We start from the raw sequence: 16,605 nt of genomic DNA on the forward strand, positions 1-16,605 counted from the left end.
CACACATGGTTCTTCCTCTTCTGTTGCTCATAGTGGATAAATTCTAATTTACAGCAGAAATGTTACCAATCTCTCAGTACATGTCCCTCTACTATATGCTGTTACATTTCTTCCCATATCTGTTATTAGGGCATAATAATGATATAATTCTTCCTTTAGGATTTCCTCTCTATTGAAAATATCTCCTAACTTTGTTGTTAGCAATTTCATTACCTCACTCATAATTTTTTGCATCAAGCTAACTAATGAAATTACTCAGATTTAATGATTACTCCAGTCCTACAATTTTGCTCTCAGACCCATCAGCAGTTTTCACTCTCAATTCTGTTCTTTCATCATTTTATAGTGTTTATGTTAATCCTCATCTTCTTGAGTTTAACTAATGATTATCTAGGTAATACCGAATCAAATGCGTTACCAAAGTCCAGGTTGATAAGATTTATTATTTTTCATTTGTTCTGATATGCTATTATCTTATCAACGAAAGACATTGAGCTAGTCTACATATAATGTGCCTAATCTACACTTTAACACATTTTCTGCTTCCGTTCATGTCTTTTTTTACTCATGGCTAACATTTGCTCTAAAAAGCCTAAAGATATCATTGATAGAGATTATTCCGTATTCAGAAGTGAAGGGTAAAGAGCCCTCAAGTTTTGTGGCTGTGTTACACAATAATTTCCATATCCACGCCCTTTAGCCTCTTAAGTGTGCTGACTCTGCTCTCTGGGGTTAGTTACATTTTTTTCTTTATGGAGTCTGAAGCAATATATTCCTTTAGCTTTTAGGTATCTGACCTGCTGCTGTTGTGGGCAATGCTTTTCTTCATTTCCTTTGCAATCATGCAGTAAACCCTTTATGTCCTTGTTTTCTTTCCCTGTGCAGGTCTGGTTTGTTTGGATTTTGAGTCGTACCTTTAATTTGGATATTTGAATGACAGTTTTTTCTGCATATCGGTCCTGTCTCCTTTTTTTCACTAGATTTTCTGCATATTCCTGAGATGTCCTGCACTGTCTGCATCACAGTTCACATCCTATGCAAGCATCTGGAGCTACTGGTAATATTCAGCCTCATTTCATCTGATCTCTTTGGAGAGAAGTAAGATTTAAGGAGCCTCTTCTGTCTTGTGACTACTTGAAAGCAAAGCAGAATATGAATATTGCACTCCCTAGGGTGATGATCAGATAGCATTGCTCCTTGGCATCTTAAGGAATGCAGACTTTGGAGTTTAGGGAAAGAGGAGCGAAAATTGAGGTTTGTGTTTTCATTTTTCCAAGCCTTGTGGGCTGATGTCAGCAGGACTCACACGTTCAGTTTTCTCACCTGTGAAGCTACAGGTCGAGTTAAGTTTGGGGTAGGTCTGGGGTGTAGAACAAGGGCTCCCAATATCAGCCTTGCTATGTGAGAGGAGCCCACCTGCTGTGAGTGTCCAGAGAAAGTTTCCCCTGGTTGGGGCCTGCAGGCCATTAAAAACCTATCACTTCAGCGCTACCCAAAATGTAAGTGCCATGCCTGACCTTCACCTTACACTAGACAGCCTGGTGGACTTACCTGGCATTGGGATTACTCGGATATCATGGGCCTTCTCATTTTCCTCTGGAAAATTTTTGCACCTAAGCTCTCCCTGAATTATGTTCTAAACAGACTTGCATGGTTTTAAATGCATATATAAACACTAAATTATTAAGCTTAATTACTTTTAATTATAGGTAGTAAATAATAGCCATTTATACTGAGGTAGCATATAATATCTCAAAAAGACTCTTCCAGGATATTAGGTACAAATAAACAATGTCAGTTTGCATCCCTAAAAGTTGACAGCCTAAATTGCTTACAGATTTACAGCTTCCACATGAACTTCTTGCAGTGTGTTTTTACTCATTCATGGGATCTAGAAAACATATCAACAGTGAAGTTTTGACTCCACTCATTTCATTTAGTTGAATTTTCTGCTGCAGGTTCTGATCAGATTATATAGGAAGAACTTTCTTTTTTTCACACTTAAGTTAGTTCTCCAACATGGTACTTGGCAGAAAATGAGACTGGATTTTAGCCATATAGAAATCTACATAATTCCAAGCAATGTAAGGAATTCAAGCACAACAGACTGAGAGGCCAGTTGTAAACCATCTGTACTCTTTAGGGCTTTCTGTAATCCAACAGAGAAAGCTTTCAGAGAAAGGACTATAGCAGAACTGAAAAATGCATTTGACAGAAGAGAAACAGTATTGGTAACTTGGAGTTAAATTTCTATAAAACAGATATCAAACCCCAGGCAACAGACCAACAAAGACTTTCCAGAATCCAAATATGTGCACTCTGTAGGCAGCACAGGCTGCAATAGAAAGGAAGGATATAATCTGGAAATTAGGAAGTAAATCCTGAATTGGCTAGAGTGTGCAGGTAGAAGATCTGGTGATGAGAACAGCTCGGAATCAGTATCCCTCAAACAGAGCTCAAATGAAAACACAGCAGTCAAATTAGGGATGATGTAGGTTTGCCTATAAAAATTACCAAGTGCTTTGGCTTGGTTTCCAAACTGAACTTGTTAACATCGATTCACCTGGAAATGGCATTTGTGACTGGGATAACAAGCATCAAAACATGATAATGGATATCTACAGCAGATGGAGAGATTCACATGTTGCCATAGAAACCATGCAGGAAAAGTGTGTAGGAGTAAAGCATGGCACAGAAAAGCATCTGGGAGAAAGGGCTGAGAGCTGAACTTACTCAGCAGCTCTTAAGGTTAGATGACACATTAATAAAAACAGTAGTTTTTCAGGATATAGAGAATCACAGAGGAAAGGAGTCCTAACAGTGAGCTGCAGAACAGCTGAAGGCAGCAGTGCCATGTTGTGCCATAGTGTGGAGCAGAAAAAGTCTGTAGAGAAAGGCTGGAGATGGCCACGAGATGGATGAAAAAGCTGGGAAGACCCTCAACCAGAACCACAGCACATGCCCCCCTGTGCCTGATGAGCACACCCAGACCCAGGGGGGTGATAAGGGCACGTGCATTTCTTGGACTCCTCTCCCAGCAGCAAGTCCATGGAAGGTAACCCAGCTTGGCTCATTCGGTGCCTGCTCACTCTCTCCCCTGCAGAGAACCTCTTGGGCAGTCCCACAGTGCTTCAGAGCTGACTCCTCTGTGAGGGACTCACATGTGGCAACATTTCCTGAAGAAATCAGGCCCTAAGCAGACGAATGTGTGGTTTTAATTCCAGAATTCCCCACACAAAGAGCTTGAGTAGGGGAATATCTGGAGCAAGCTCCTCTTTTACTCTGTTGGGGTGAATGACACAGCAGAAAAGATCTCGAACTCAGGGAGAAGGAGTCACCCGGGGGTTGTTGAGGCAAGGCAGAAGGCAAACCCTTCTATGGTTCAGAAGAACCAGACAGAGGTGACAGGGTCCAGCTGCTGCCCTTTGTGCTAGAACAGCCTGCACTCAGCCACAGTGGCCTGTGAGGCAACACCCTGAGCTCCCTTCCTGCTCACAAGTTGGAGAGAAAAGGGCAGGGAGGCATCCCTGTGTGAGCAGGGTTTGAGCAAGCAGAGGGTTGGCACCTGGAAAAGACCCAGGACACACATCCAGCTGTCAGCAGCAGCTCCATCACACTGCCAGAAGGGATTCAAGGGCAGGAAAAGGGATTGAAATGTGGAGTTCATCAATGGTGGGGCTATGGAAATGTCTCAAACTCTGTAACATGGTTATCTCCTGCTACTGCTGCTGAGCTGCATCTCTAGAACAAGCTTTTTTAGTCTGTGTGGGGAGTTGGAAGTCCTCCAAGACAAGTGCTCTGAGGGTTCCAGGTGGCGGGGCTGGGTGGTGGGCAGAACCAGTGGCTGTTGAGCTCTAAAAGATAAAAGGCAGTGTGAGTGTGTGATTGCAGTTTGCCAGTGTGGAGAGGGATGGGGTGGCGTGGGCTTCGCTCTCGTGTGGTGGCTGCAGAGCAGTGTTGCTTCTGACACTTTTGCAGCTCAGTGGCTGCGTGATGAGGATGACAGCTCCAAGCTGTGGCAAGCTGCTCTGCACACAGAAGCATTAAAGAAAAATTACACAGGCAGTAACTCCAAAGAAGCCTCTCCGGAGGCTCCTATTCTTCACTCCTGATCTTCACTGAGTTCCCAGGACACAGTTGTTTCCTCAGAGGGTGTCTCACAGATGGGAAGCTACTGGGATTACACTCCCAGCTTCCAGCCAGACCGAGCCTTTGCTGCTGCCCCAGTTTCCATTTCCACGTCAGGATTGTGTAGGGTTGAGGTAATGCTGGACCCCGGAGCATGACTCAGTATGAAGTCACACTGAGTGCTGCTCAAAACGGTGCCAAATGTGAGTGTGAAGAACGTGAGTGGGTTGTGGACAGGGATGGAAACTTTGTAAGCAATGTATGCTGCTGTCATGTATGAGTGTGTTGCTTTCAGCTGGACCTGCATTACAGCAGGATATGACGCATAGGCACTGATAGAGAAGAGCAAGGAAATTAGGGGATGACTGACAGTGATTGAAAAAAGATTTTGACTCCTTTAGACTCCTTAAGATTGGATGAATAACTGTTCAAAGCAAGCACCAGTGCTTCATACATGTTAAATAGCAAAACCAGAGACCCAGGGACTCAGTGATGCCTCTAAAGCTCCAAAATTAAGACATTCTGTCAAAATATATTCACAGTGTGAAGTGCTCTGGTGGGTGAAATAGTTTGTGTTACATTTACCTGACCTTACTGGCCATTTTCACCTATGATCAGGAGAATACGGCTATGTGCTCAATGTGTTGAAGGAGAAAGGCTGTTTATTTTAACCAGATTTCCTTTCTTGTTCTTGTGTCATGGAATCTACACTTTTATTAGGTAGGTATTGTTTACACTTAGTAAGAATAGGAAGTTCTTTCATGTTCATTATCCAGAAGAGATCAGACAGAAACATTGTTTCCCAGGCTATTCATAAAGTATCAATTGCCTTGAGAAAGAATCTAACCCCAAGAACAATTGTACGATTAAAAAATGCAGATATGAAGCTCCATCAGCAACGTTACTTTTCTGTCATTCCCTCATTGCCTGGCAGCTCCCCCAGTTCAGCAATGATTATGAGAAGTGGCACTTCTCATGCAGTAAAAGCAGGCTGCACTTCTGACTTTCCTTTCCTAGGACTGATGTCATTCCCCCGTATGCCTGTAGAGGATGTAGTTCCCTTAGCAGACAGGAGCAGTAATAATTTTGTCTTCTGTGGCCCAGCTACCAGAGGCAGATCCAGATTTAAGACGGTTAAACTTGGTCTCATCCTAAGATACTACTAAGTCAGGAAAAAAAAATCCTGAATTAGACCAACAAGAGAGTGATAAAAAACTTGAATTGTTATATATATATATTTTTAAAATTTGCACTTTTATTTTAAGATGCAGGTGATGAAAACAATGCTGAAATTCAGAGCTTTTACTCTTTGAACTTTGCTGCTCTGAAGACACAATACTCATCTGAAGAAATTTTAAGCATGTTAAATGGCTTTAAACTGAAAGAGAATAGGTTTAGATTAGGTATTAGAAAGAAGTTCTTGACTGAGAGAGTAGTGAGACACTGGCAGAAGTTATCCAGAGAAGCTGTGGATGCCCCATCCCCTGAAAGTGTCCAAGGCCAGGTTGGCTGGAGCTCTGAGCAACCTGATCTAATGGAAGGTGTCCCTGCCCATGGCAGTGGGGTGGAAAAAGGTATCTTTAAGGTTGCTTCTAACCCAGGCCATTCTACAATTCTATGTATAGCCAGACTATAAACTTTGAAAGAAAAAACAAGATTTGTTTTGGTGTTGATCAGATCCTGGGCAGTTTACTGAAATTAACAGAATGATTAGTTGTGGGAAATTTGCTTGACGATAAAATAAAATCTACTTCAGCTTGTAGCCATATTCAGGCCTACAAGGATTCGATTTGTCAAATGTCAATAAACATTTGCTATCCTATTCATGTGTTCCCCCTCCAGATCTGCAGCTCTTCCTCATCTCCTCCTCCAGACCCAGGAATCCCAGGCAGTGGCGAGGCTCTGGCAGGCTGCAGGCAGGGCACAGCTGTGGAGTCCCAGCACTCACCTCCTGCTGCTCTCCCAAGGGCCAGCGTGGGATCTGTGTCATTTTGAGCCACTAAATGATAACTGGGGAAGGAGACTGAGAGCAACGAACTGAGCACAAGTTATAATTAGTAACACCCTAAACTAAAGAGAAAAGGCAGCTGGAACTGTGTAAGCCCTTAGCAAACATAGTTGAGCTGTCAGCCTTTCTGTGCTCTTCAGCATTTTGTCAATGCCATCTTACGAGAGCCTCTGGTACTGCACATGCAGCACCTTTTTAAAGAGAAAAAAGCAAATGCATGGGGGAAGCAAACCTGAGCTCACCGTGCTCAGGGACTAAATGAGGGGCTGCAGAAATATGCACTAAGGATTGCTGGCTTGTCTGGGGTGTTGGAGATGTTCTGCGTGGAGGAACATCCTACTGACCATCTGTGATGCTTACAAAGGTCTAGCACGGGTGAAGCTGTGTCTCTGCTGGGACTGGTTGTCCTTGAGCAGGGGGGAAATAAAGCACACAAGTGGAACTCTTGCCTGAGTTGCTTTTGCTTCAAATTTTCCCAGGAAAATTTCAGGGTTATTGGCATACATTATGATACCATGCAATTATGTTACATTTTCAATTAAAGTTTCAAGTGATTGGCAGAGTCAGAAGTAACTTGTCTGGAGGGCAAGAAGAGTGCAGTTTTGGCCAAAATTGTCTTTGATAGACTGTGTTACTCTGCTGATCTGTTCACCTGTGTGTCCATAGGAGAAAAATGCAGGGAAAAAAAAAACACCTTTTTTTTTCCTTCAGTGACAAGCATGCTCCTAAAAAAGGCAGAAGTGGTCAGTTTTATGTCTGTGCACTGGTAATATCTCCTGTCCCTGTAAGAGAGATTCTAGGTGTAGATGCAACAGGCAATCTACACTGGTCTGCTGGTGGAGATTGTGTGTATGCTTGGCAGGGAGAGATGGATATGTGATAATTTAGAACCAGATTAAATGTTATAAATATATTTTAAAGACACAATGCTCATAATGTGCCATCACCATTTGCTGGCCAAAGGCAAAGGCATTTTGAATGTCACTGTGAAAGCTGTAACATGCTGGTAGGAGATAGGAAAGCCAGGGCAGCTTTCATGGGGTAAAAAGCTGCTACCAGAGGAGTACTGTAAGTAAATAAATTATTTGTCTGAAATATGTTATCCTTTAAATTTTTGCTTCTATGTATGATTCTCACATAGGGAATTTTTAGCATCTTCTGCAACACAGTTGTTTACAGCATTGTAAGTGTATAATAAGAGCTGGAGAGCGGAGGAGGGAGTTTGGATGAGACGTGGAGTGGCCTCACTAACCACAGTCATGTCTGGTTCTGCCTTCCTCTTCTTCACGTGCAGATTGATTAAAGTCAAAATGAGGATCCTCTGCCCCTGATTTTAAGAAATAATGCAGCTGCAGTCAGTGAAGTTGGGGTTGGCCAAAAGCCATGCCTGGCCTGAAAGATTTCGTAGAGCCAGACCAATCTCTCCCAGTTAGATATGTCGGCATTCCATGACAGAAAAAATGCAGTTATTGGAGAAAGAATAGGAGGAAAAAATGTGTTTCTTCTCGAGGCCATGATGGGGCATTGCTCAGTGCACAAAGTGCTGGTTTGACCCTGCTCTGTGGGTCTCTGTGACAGTAAGATCCCAGCTGTCACATCCCTGCTCCTGTATGACACAGCTCGGATCCCGCACTCCTCTCAGCCTGCTCTTACTTTGCAGGGAGAATTCCTGTAGCTCTTATGTGGGAAGATGACTGGAGATAAGAAGATAACTGTATGGAAATTATAGTGGAAAATATGGTTGCTACTCCCCGGATGGAATGTGGTGAGCATCCCCGGTCTCCCACACACAAACTAAGGAGGACTAAATTGAGGGTGGAGGGGCTGCGGGAGGGAGACACTGCGGCCAGGCTCTGGCAAAACCCTTGCAGAGGAGGGAACTTCGTGGCACTTTCTAGTTGAAAACCAAGGGAGATAAAGGAAGATATCCCACTGTTGAATCAGCAACCGTGGTGAAATCACTCTCCTTGGACTGAAACTTATCTCCATCCCGAGGTTATCGCTGGTGCTATCCTGATACCCACCGCAAGGTACGACCACCCCTCACTGAGACCTATGACTAAAGTCACTCAAGCTCCACCTGAATGTGAAGAAATAGTGTAAAAGTTATATAAGGTAGGAATATAAATATAAGTATACAAGTTAAGAAATGGGGAGAAGTTAGGGAAGACTCCATTGTAACTTCTGGGCGTACCAGAAGTTACAATGTCGATCGGTGCACCTGCCTTCACCCCTCCCGGAACACCTATAGGGTAAGAACCGTACTCTGTGAGCGCTGAATGATTATCTCGAGCTAACTTTTGTTAGGGATTAAAGCTTGTTAGCATGTTGCTTTGAATTAGGGTTACTGCTTTGAGCACTTTTGCGGTCAGATACTATCACCGGCAATCCTCGACCCTTAACGTGCTACAATTTTATTGTTATTCCTTAACCTGTTAACGCGAGTCTTCCCAGGGCGCTGACAGCCTTACGAAACATTAACGCTGTGAGGAAATCGCCCCTTTTTCACGTGACACGCGACTTTCAGACGATTCCGAAGCCTTGCGAGCGCTGCCCGTACTAAAGATGGCGGCCGTGCTGACCCGGAAGGGGCGGCGGGGCCGGGCCGGGTGAGGGAGCGGGAGGGCGGGACCGCCCATCCCGGCGCGGCCGTGCGGGAGCTCGGCCAGCCCAGCGCGGCCAGCCCGGCCCAGCCGAGCGGGGCGCGGGGGTGCCGGCGGCCGCCGCCATCGCAGCCCGCATGGGGCGGGCTCGCTCGGTGCGCCGGGGCCGGGGGCGCCGCTGAGGGGCGGGAGCCGCGGCGCCATGCAGGGCGCGGACCCGCGGCGGCCATGAAGGGGCCGGAGGGCGAGGGCAAGACGGAGCCGCTGCCGGCGGCGGCGGGGCAGAGCGGCGGCAGGAGCGGCGGCGGCCGCGGCGGCAGCAAGGGCTGGCAGTACAGGTGGGCGTGAGGCGCGGTGAGGGGGCGGCGGGCCCCGAGGTGCCCCAGCGCGGGTGGGCGGCGCGGCTGCCCCGGCTGCAGCAGCGCTGGAACCCCCCCGGCACCGCCGGGGTGCGGCACGGGGGACACGGCTCCCTCTCTCCCTGTGCCCTCCATCCCTGTGGTGCCCGAGGGCGGGCGGCTCCCGTTCTCCTGTATCAGCGCAAAGCTGCCGGGGGATGATGTACCTTTGCTCCTGCCTTTCAGATCCTCTTTTCCCCTCGCAGAACGTGGAGACCGGTTTAAAGTTGTTGGAGGCGCTTCGCCGCTTTCCAGCCTTTCCAAAAAAAGCCAAACTTTGTGCCGAGTTCTAGATCTTCTTTAAGAACTTAATGGCAGTCATTAATTTTTTTTATTGGTGCTTTCTGTTAGTTGCTGTTAGCAAAACTGAGTGTGCACGGAGTTTCAGTCTTATCTAACTTGTTTTAAGAACGTCTATGCTTAGCATAAATCAGGGTGATTACTCAGGTTCAGCAAGTCAGCAGAAGGGAGCAGAGAAAGCCGGAGAAGCCGAGCACACGGCATTAGTTTGAATTATTTGCCTGTGTGTTCGGGAGACTTGAGGGTTTCCATATGCTTTTTTTTCTGCTGTGCTTTCTGTTTGAACACATTCCCACTCACACGCTGGTAGCGGGCTCTACAGCATCACTTGAGAGATTTCCGGATTTCTGCTCCCGGGTCTCTCCTCCTTGGCTGGAGTTCTGCCATGTTGCTGTTGAAAATGCTGCTGTTCTGTGAAGTTTGCACACTTCTCCTTCAAATGGAGACTCTCCAGAGCCGTCATCTGCCAGCCCAGATGGACTGGCTTGCTGTTCCCTGCGTGTGGAGACCGCAGAGCCGGAGCGTGCTACAGACGGACGGAGGGACGGGGACGGCTCGGGACACGAGCACCCAGGCCTGGGATGCGCAGGCACCGAGCGCCCCGGTGCTTTTAACAGGGAGCGAACAGCTCGGTCATCGCTGAAAATCTGGGTCATGAGTAATTTACTTTTCTGGTGACTAGTGCCAGAAAGAGAGGTGGTGATTTCAGGGTGAATATCTCAGGCTGTTAAGTCGGGAAAGCTAATTGTCAGGTATAGCTATCGGCTGTTTTAACCACTGTTCCCAGCTGCTTTTTAAACTTTTTTTTTTTTTTTTTTTAACTCTGGATTCAAGTAGGACTGAATTTTCTAATGAAAGTTGCTATTACTGTAACCAAGCACGCTTTTATTGTCCGTATACTTTGCATGTGAAACACAAGAGTTAGTTTATGCAATCAAAATAGATATATTTTATATTTTTATGTGGAATTGGAGGCAGTCTTGGGATGAGGTGCCTGATTTGCCTGGATGTCTTTTCAGCTATGCTGTGTTTGGGACGGTGGTCACTGGTCAGTGCTGTGCAGTGAAATGCCACTTTTTAAAATTATCCATCCAACTGTTTTGTTTCTTTTTTCAGTGCTGTGGCTTGTATGACAAAAATTTAACCGAGTCTGAGTGTTAGCCATTTTGTGGCTTGACAGCTCTAAGTGGGACTTGTCCTTATTATTCCTTGTAGCTATCAATATCTTGTTTAATTTGCCCTACCACTTTGGTGCTATTTTTCTTTTTCATTCTAGATAATTTGGAGAAACTTAATGTATTTATTCTATTATTGTGGACACTTGAGATACCTCACTGTTAATCCTGCTTTGTTGGGAATCAATTATTTACTCCTACATTTGTCTCTCTATCTAATTACCCATAAAATATCACCTTTCCCCTGTCTCCCTAGGAAGCCCTCCTGAACGAGATGCTGTAGCTTAGCTTTCTCTTTGTGAAATTACTTCTGTGCTGAAATGTTTTTGACAAAAGACAAACTCCCCAATGATAAATCAGTGTCTAACATATGGGTTTTAGAAACAGATTTTCTGGGAACTTTTGGTGGAAGTTTGATCTTTAGGTTTCATACAGCACAGTGTGAGCAATGTGTGGTCCCACAGATTGGCAGGAGTAGGGTGCTGAAGTACTTGCTCTCCCTAGCCCACATCTGTTACAGAAGTTTAGCTCACTGTTTGGTGAAGCATCTGGTCAAAACAGCTATAGCAGAGTTGTCAGACAGTGGGATGACAGGTACTTGATACTCTAATGCTCCAAGTAGGGAATTAAGATTATGGATAAAAAAATAAACCTCCAAGACTGCTGGAACCTGAACTAATGAAAACTGATCTCTCAAAGAGGTGCAAGGTCACAGATCCTTGGCACAAATTGAGTATCTAGAAAATAAAAAATGAAGCAGGAAGTCTGACTTTATATTTCTGTAGGGGAGTAATAGGGAGATTTTTAAGTAGCCGTGATAGAGTTAGATCAGATGTCTATCATAGTGGAGAAGGACAACCAGAGGCTGCCAGACACTTCAGATGATGTGGAGATACAGCTGAATCTCCTGTCAGACTTCCTGCTTGTAGCAGTGTCCTGGTGAGTTTAGGCAGCCAGTATAGCAGTGCCTCTTCTGATATTTGTAAGGGATTGGTTTCTTCTGAGGGTAGGAAGAGTTTATTTTTTTTACTTAATAGAAGTTAAGAGTTCTTGAGAAGCTGCTCCTCTAGTCATCTGACAGGAAATGATCTTGTTTTCTTGTCAGTGTATTATCAGGTCAGAGTGTGTCTGAGAATGACTAACCATTGGCTTCATTTTCCTCACTGGGGTCAGGAACAGCCTGAATGTTAACTTGCGTTGAAGTAGATAAAGGGACCCTCAGAGCCTGTGCTGCACGCTAAATTCTTTAACCCTGTCTTCATTTAGAGAAACAGTTACCAGGAGGTAAGACGTCTGAATAACTTCAGATTATTAAAAGATTACTTGATAAAATAGTTTAAGATTGTAACATTTTAATTATTTTTATCAGTAACCAAGCTATGAAGTAAGTACAGCCTTACCTATAAAAAGAATTACTTTCAGTCAGCAATTCTGCCTTAACTCGTGACCATCTTCATTTGGTTTTTGCCTTGCTCTGGGTTAAATGAACAAGAGTGGTTTCAAAGTAGTGAGAGAAAGGAGACAGGTTGGGCCAGTACCTCTGTGACATGTGATTTGTAGTCATTCAAATAACATAAAAATTACACAACCAGAAGGCAGTGTCTCTGTGAGCTGAATGGAGAGCTGACCAGAATATGTGCCAGAGAAGTGTAACAAGTCCTGTCAGCCTGGCTTGAGGGGCTTTCAGATAATTTTGAGAGAAGTGACTTGCAATCACTGGTTCTTATTTATCTACAAAATGAAGTGTTCAAAGTACTGTGGTTGACTAGAGAAACAAGATTGTCTTTCCCAGTTGGAAAAGCACATGCTAATGTGCTGTCTTCTTATATTTTTCTTAGTGTTTCTGCTCTCAAATACATAAATCAATTCAGCTGCTATTGAAAGTATTCCCAGCATTTCTTCCCCTGCTGGTAGAAATACATGTAAAATGTTCATGAATTTCCCAAATGATTGCTGATTTTGAAGCTTACAAGCTTTCAAAACCTATTTGCTTTTTCAGTTCTGCTTGTGTTTTTCTAGATAGCTGCCTCTGTTCCTTATTTCTCAAATGGTTTTAGCATCTGCTCACTATGGATTTAGCCATGTATAGTTATAAAATGCTACAGATTGTGTCTTTCGCTCTTTGTTTAAGGAAGCAAGTTACCTTTAGTTAGCTGTTCCTGAGAGTTTACCTGAATGCTGCAGGGTTATTCACAGTTGTCAGTATAGTAAACCATTTGGATGAAAGTAGCTCCAAGGAGTAAACTTCCTAGACTGGTAGTATTTTTTTTTCTTTTACTTTTTTTTTTCCTTGCTAGGTGTGACAATGGCCAGTAAGACGGTTCCTCATGCTGGGTGGCTTCTGCTTGTCATTAATTAGTTTTTTAAGTTAAGACAGATTCTCTTGCAGAATTACTCCGTGTGGCTTTGGGCTGGAGTGAGAGGCTGAGAAGAGCAGAGAGAGTTTTGCCAAAGGGTAACACTAAATACTTTTTGGTATCGAATGCAAATGGATGACAAATTTTAAACAAGTGAAATGGTTGCCAGTCTTGTGGCTTTTAGAGGTTTTTCAGTTGACACTATGCAAGCATCTTCATAAATACTAAAAAAAGGTAGTAAACAATTACTGACCTTAATTCAATCTCCTGTGTTTGAGCAGGCCAGCATGTGACAATGTAGCAGAAGAACTGGTAACTGGAACACATGAATATATTTTAAGTCTGCATTTTGAGATGATCATGAACACTTTTTCATAAAATGATCCAATGGGAAGTGTGTTTAGAGGCAATGCTCATTTCTAAGTTTGATCCCAGTTACTGTTGAGGATGACTAACAATGCTTTGCACTTCAAACATGTAGAAGCAAAGCATGTGAAACTGAGCTGGGCTGTGGAAGTGTTTGATTTTCCTTCGTGCTGTCTTGAAAAAATGATCTAATTAGCAGTAGTAAAGGGAAGTGTCTTGAAACTGATACAATACTGATCCTTGTGTTGGGGTGTCACCATGTCAGTCTTAGTTGCAGGAGACAACCGAGTGTTCCTCCTTTCTCTATGTTTCTGCTCACATTCCAAGAAGTGTTTGATCTTGGGAGGATAAACTTCATCTGGTTGGTCTTTAAAGCTGGAACCAGCTTGGTAGAAACAGATACAGGAGGTAATGGCAGCTCAGTGTTCAACAACACATGGAAACCTCTCCTTTGCTGGTCCTCTGTTCTTGTCCCGGCATCAAATCCTTGCTGAGGCTCCAGTAGGGTGTGTGAGCTGACCTAATCAACTGGCTCCTGAGAGCAGGCCAGAATTTTAGCTACGCTCCCTGTTGCTTGAGAAGTAGAAGAAAAGAAACTTGCCAAACCTTCCTGTAAATGTTAGTGTCATCCTAGGACGGTTCTCACGTAACACTGGTATCCCTAATGCTTCCTTTTTAGTACCCATCTCCCTTGTTCTGGATTTTCTTTTTGCATTGCTTGAAACAAAATTCTTCGGGATTCTAGGTGGAATTTGCATATATTTGATGGAATCAATAACTGTAACTCCCTTCTTTGTGGTGTGCACAGCTGCAGAGGGAGAGAGAGGCTGTAATTTAGTGGTGTCACTCCCAGGTGGGAGGTCTGGCAAGGGCTGCTCCTATTTTGATTTCCCCCTGCTCTTGCAGCCCACCTCACTTCCTCAGTATCCCACTGTCATAAGAACCTGCTGGCATTGTCACATTGAGGTGCTAGCTCCCAAGGGAGACGATGCTTTGCTGGCATCTTTTGGGTTGGCTGGTGGCTTTAATGCCAAGCCTGTGTCAAAGTGAGTCCTGATCTTCCTTGCTTCTGTTTCTGGTGATGTGTGGAGATACCTCAGCATGGTGTGACATTCAGAAAGCCCATGCTGCTCACTTTCTGACTTGTCACTGGTCTTTTGAGATATGATATGGGGTGCTGAAAAGATGATTTTCTCAAGTGGTTGCTGTGAAATTCAAAATTTATTTCTGCAATTTGTGTGTTCCTTTTTATTGCTAGAAATCAGATTAGAAGTGCTGTCACACTTGTTTGATATGCTGGAGGGAACTGACTGAAAAACCTGGTGCCTGAATTTCTTTATCCTCATGTGACTTTTTGCTTAAAGAGTATATCATGCTCCTAACACTAATTTAGAAATTCTGCCCTTCACATAATTTGCTCATTAGAATAGACAAGAAGCTCACATTTAAAATGATCAGCCAGTTACGTCCATCTCAGGATGCATTCTGTGTTATTAAAATATTAAGGTCATCCTTTACCAAACTGATTTTACAGTTGCTAAAGCCTCAGGCACTTCTCGAAAGGCAGGTGAGCCCTTCGTGTTCATACATGTATTTAAACTTGGAACACTGCTCTTGGAGCAGATGTGTTGTAAATTTAGAGAGGTAAATCTTGGTGTGAGGGGTAGTAAGTGGGTGCAGTTGGGGGTAATTTCAACAGGAGCTTCATGTTGACTGATGTTCTAGTAGGGAGTGTGAGAGTTCCTAAACCAGGTGACAAGGTTTGGTTTCCCTTCTCCAGCCCTGTGGCTCCTCAGTGAGTGACTATCAAGAGTGTTGTCCCTCTCTTGCTTCTCAAAGCCTCTCCATGTTGGACAAACAGGGGTGTCGCATGTGGGAGTTGGTTCTGGCATCCAGTGTACTTATGTTCATAGTGGGATGCTCGTTTAGAGTTCAAATTAAGCTAGAATGAAGAAGCACCAACTTTTGGGTAGTGTCTAAATATGAAATAATTTGTGCTGTCCATGGAATAGATTTCTGCTGGAGTTAATGGCTGTTACAAGTGTCTATCCTTCACTAAGTGCAATCAGTATTTTTCAACTTCACCTTTTCTAATGTAATTATGTAGCAGAGTGTTAATTAACTCGAGTACAACATTAACATCCTGCTCTGCCACACACGTTCTCTCCCCAGAGAGAAGATGAAAAACAAACTGCATGTGCCTGACCTAATCACATTGCTTAATGCAGAAGCAGAAAGCAGCAGCTGCTGCTGTTATGTTACTCTGGGAAGGTTCCTGTGCTGTCCTCATTGTACTGTGAAAATTAAGGCAGAAGTGCAGTGACCCCTGTTTACTTACAGACCTTGCCTTGACGTGCCCTCTGATCACCTGCCAGTGCTGATGAATTCTTGTAGGGGATCGCTGCCTGCTGGCAATGCTGCCAGACAACTTTCTTCTTAGGGTGCTTTCAAAGCTTGTACCTTTTCAGATTTCCCCTTCTGTGTGTTTAATGCTGAAATGGGAGGGCAGGGCAGGCTGAAGTTGGGTAGGAGAAATGCTGTTTCTTCGTGTGTCTTAAGCTGCCAATCTTGTATTTGACAGCCTGCTTTGGAGCTTTTTGTTATGGGTAAGCATTTTTTCTTTTTTGCTTTCAGTTGTAAATTCCAGAGTTTTCAAGGAGGCTGGAAGTATTTAAAATCTTGGTTAATTTTTAGGTGTTGTCAAATTAGTTTCCCAGAGAGCCTGCTTTGCACTGAGAAGGTTGGTTACTTGCATTGCATGGAGATGTATCAGAAAGCAAGAGATCTGCTGGACAGAACTGCAGGATGCTGTATAAGGGAGCTGATTTCTGACCCTGGCTCTGACTTCCTTTGTGCTAATAGTCATGTATTATTCAAACTTGTTTTCCCGCATGATCACTAACTGCGTTCGTCTTTCTCTTGGAGGACTGGTTTTGGAACAGTTGGCTCTGATTTTGCGAAACTTTTGCAGGGTCACAGTTGCAGCTGAAATCAGCAGAAGCCATGATTTGAATGTATGAATAAAATAAAATAAAAATTGGACTGTATCTGTCTCAAAATTAGAGAGTCAGAAAATTCATTGTGCCTCTGTTCCCTGTATGCAAATGGAATGAAAATGTTTTTGTCCTCTTATTGTTCATTACATGACTCCTTCATAAATGTCCACAGCAAACACAAGAAAACCACGAGGGAACTCATTATTAGCACATGAGTGCCAAATGAATAATACTTCATCCTCATTGTGCAATGATGAGGAGCACTTTTGAATAA

At 43.9% G+C, this 16,605-nt stretch overlaps 1 protein-coding gene across 1 annotated transcript in view; it reads left to right on the forward strand.

The window, feature by feature from the left end:
- The first annotated feature begins 8,341 nt into the window (after positions 1–8,341).
- OSBPL11 (oxysterol binding protein like 11) overlaps positions 8,342–16,605 on the forward strand; it is a 40,803-nt gene continuing 32,539 nt past the window's right edge. The window contains exons 1-2 of the mRNA XM_039555062.1: positions 8,342–8,388; positions 8,664–9,077. Of these exons, the coding sequence (XP_039410996.1) occupies positions 8,342–8,388; positions 8,664–9,077 (461 nt within the window). The remainder of the gene's footprint in view (positions 8,389–8,663; positions 9,078–16,605) is intronic.

This window comes from Corvus cornix, chromosome 7, assembly GCF_000738735.6.
Source record: "Corvus cornix cornix isolate S_Up_H32 chromosome 7, ASM73873v5, whole genome shotgun sequence".
NCBI lineage: Eukaryota > Metazoa > Chordata > Aves > Passeriformes > Corvidae > Corvus > Corvus cornix.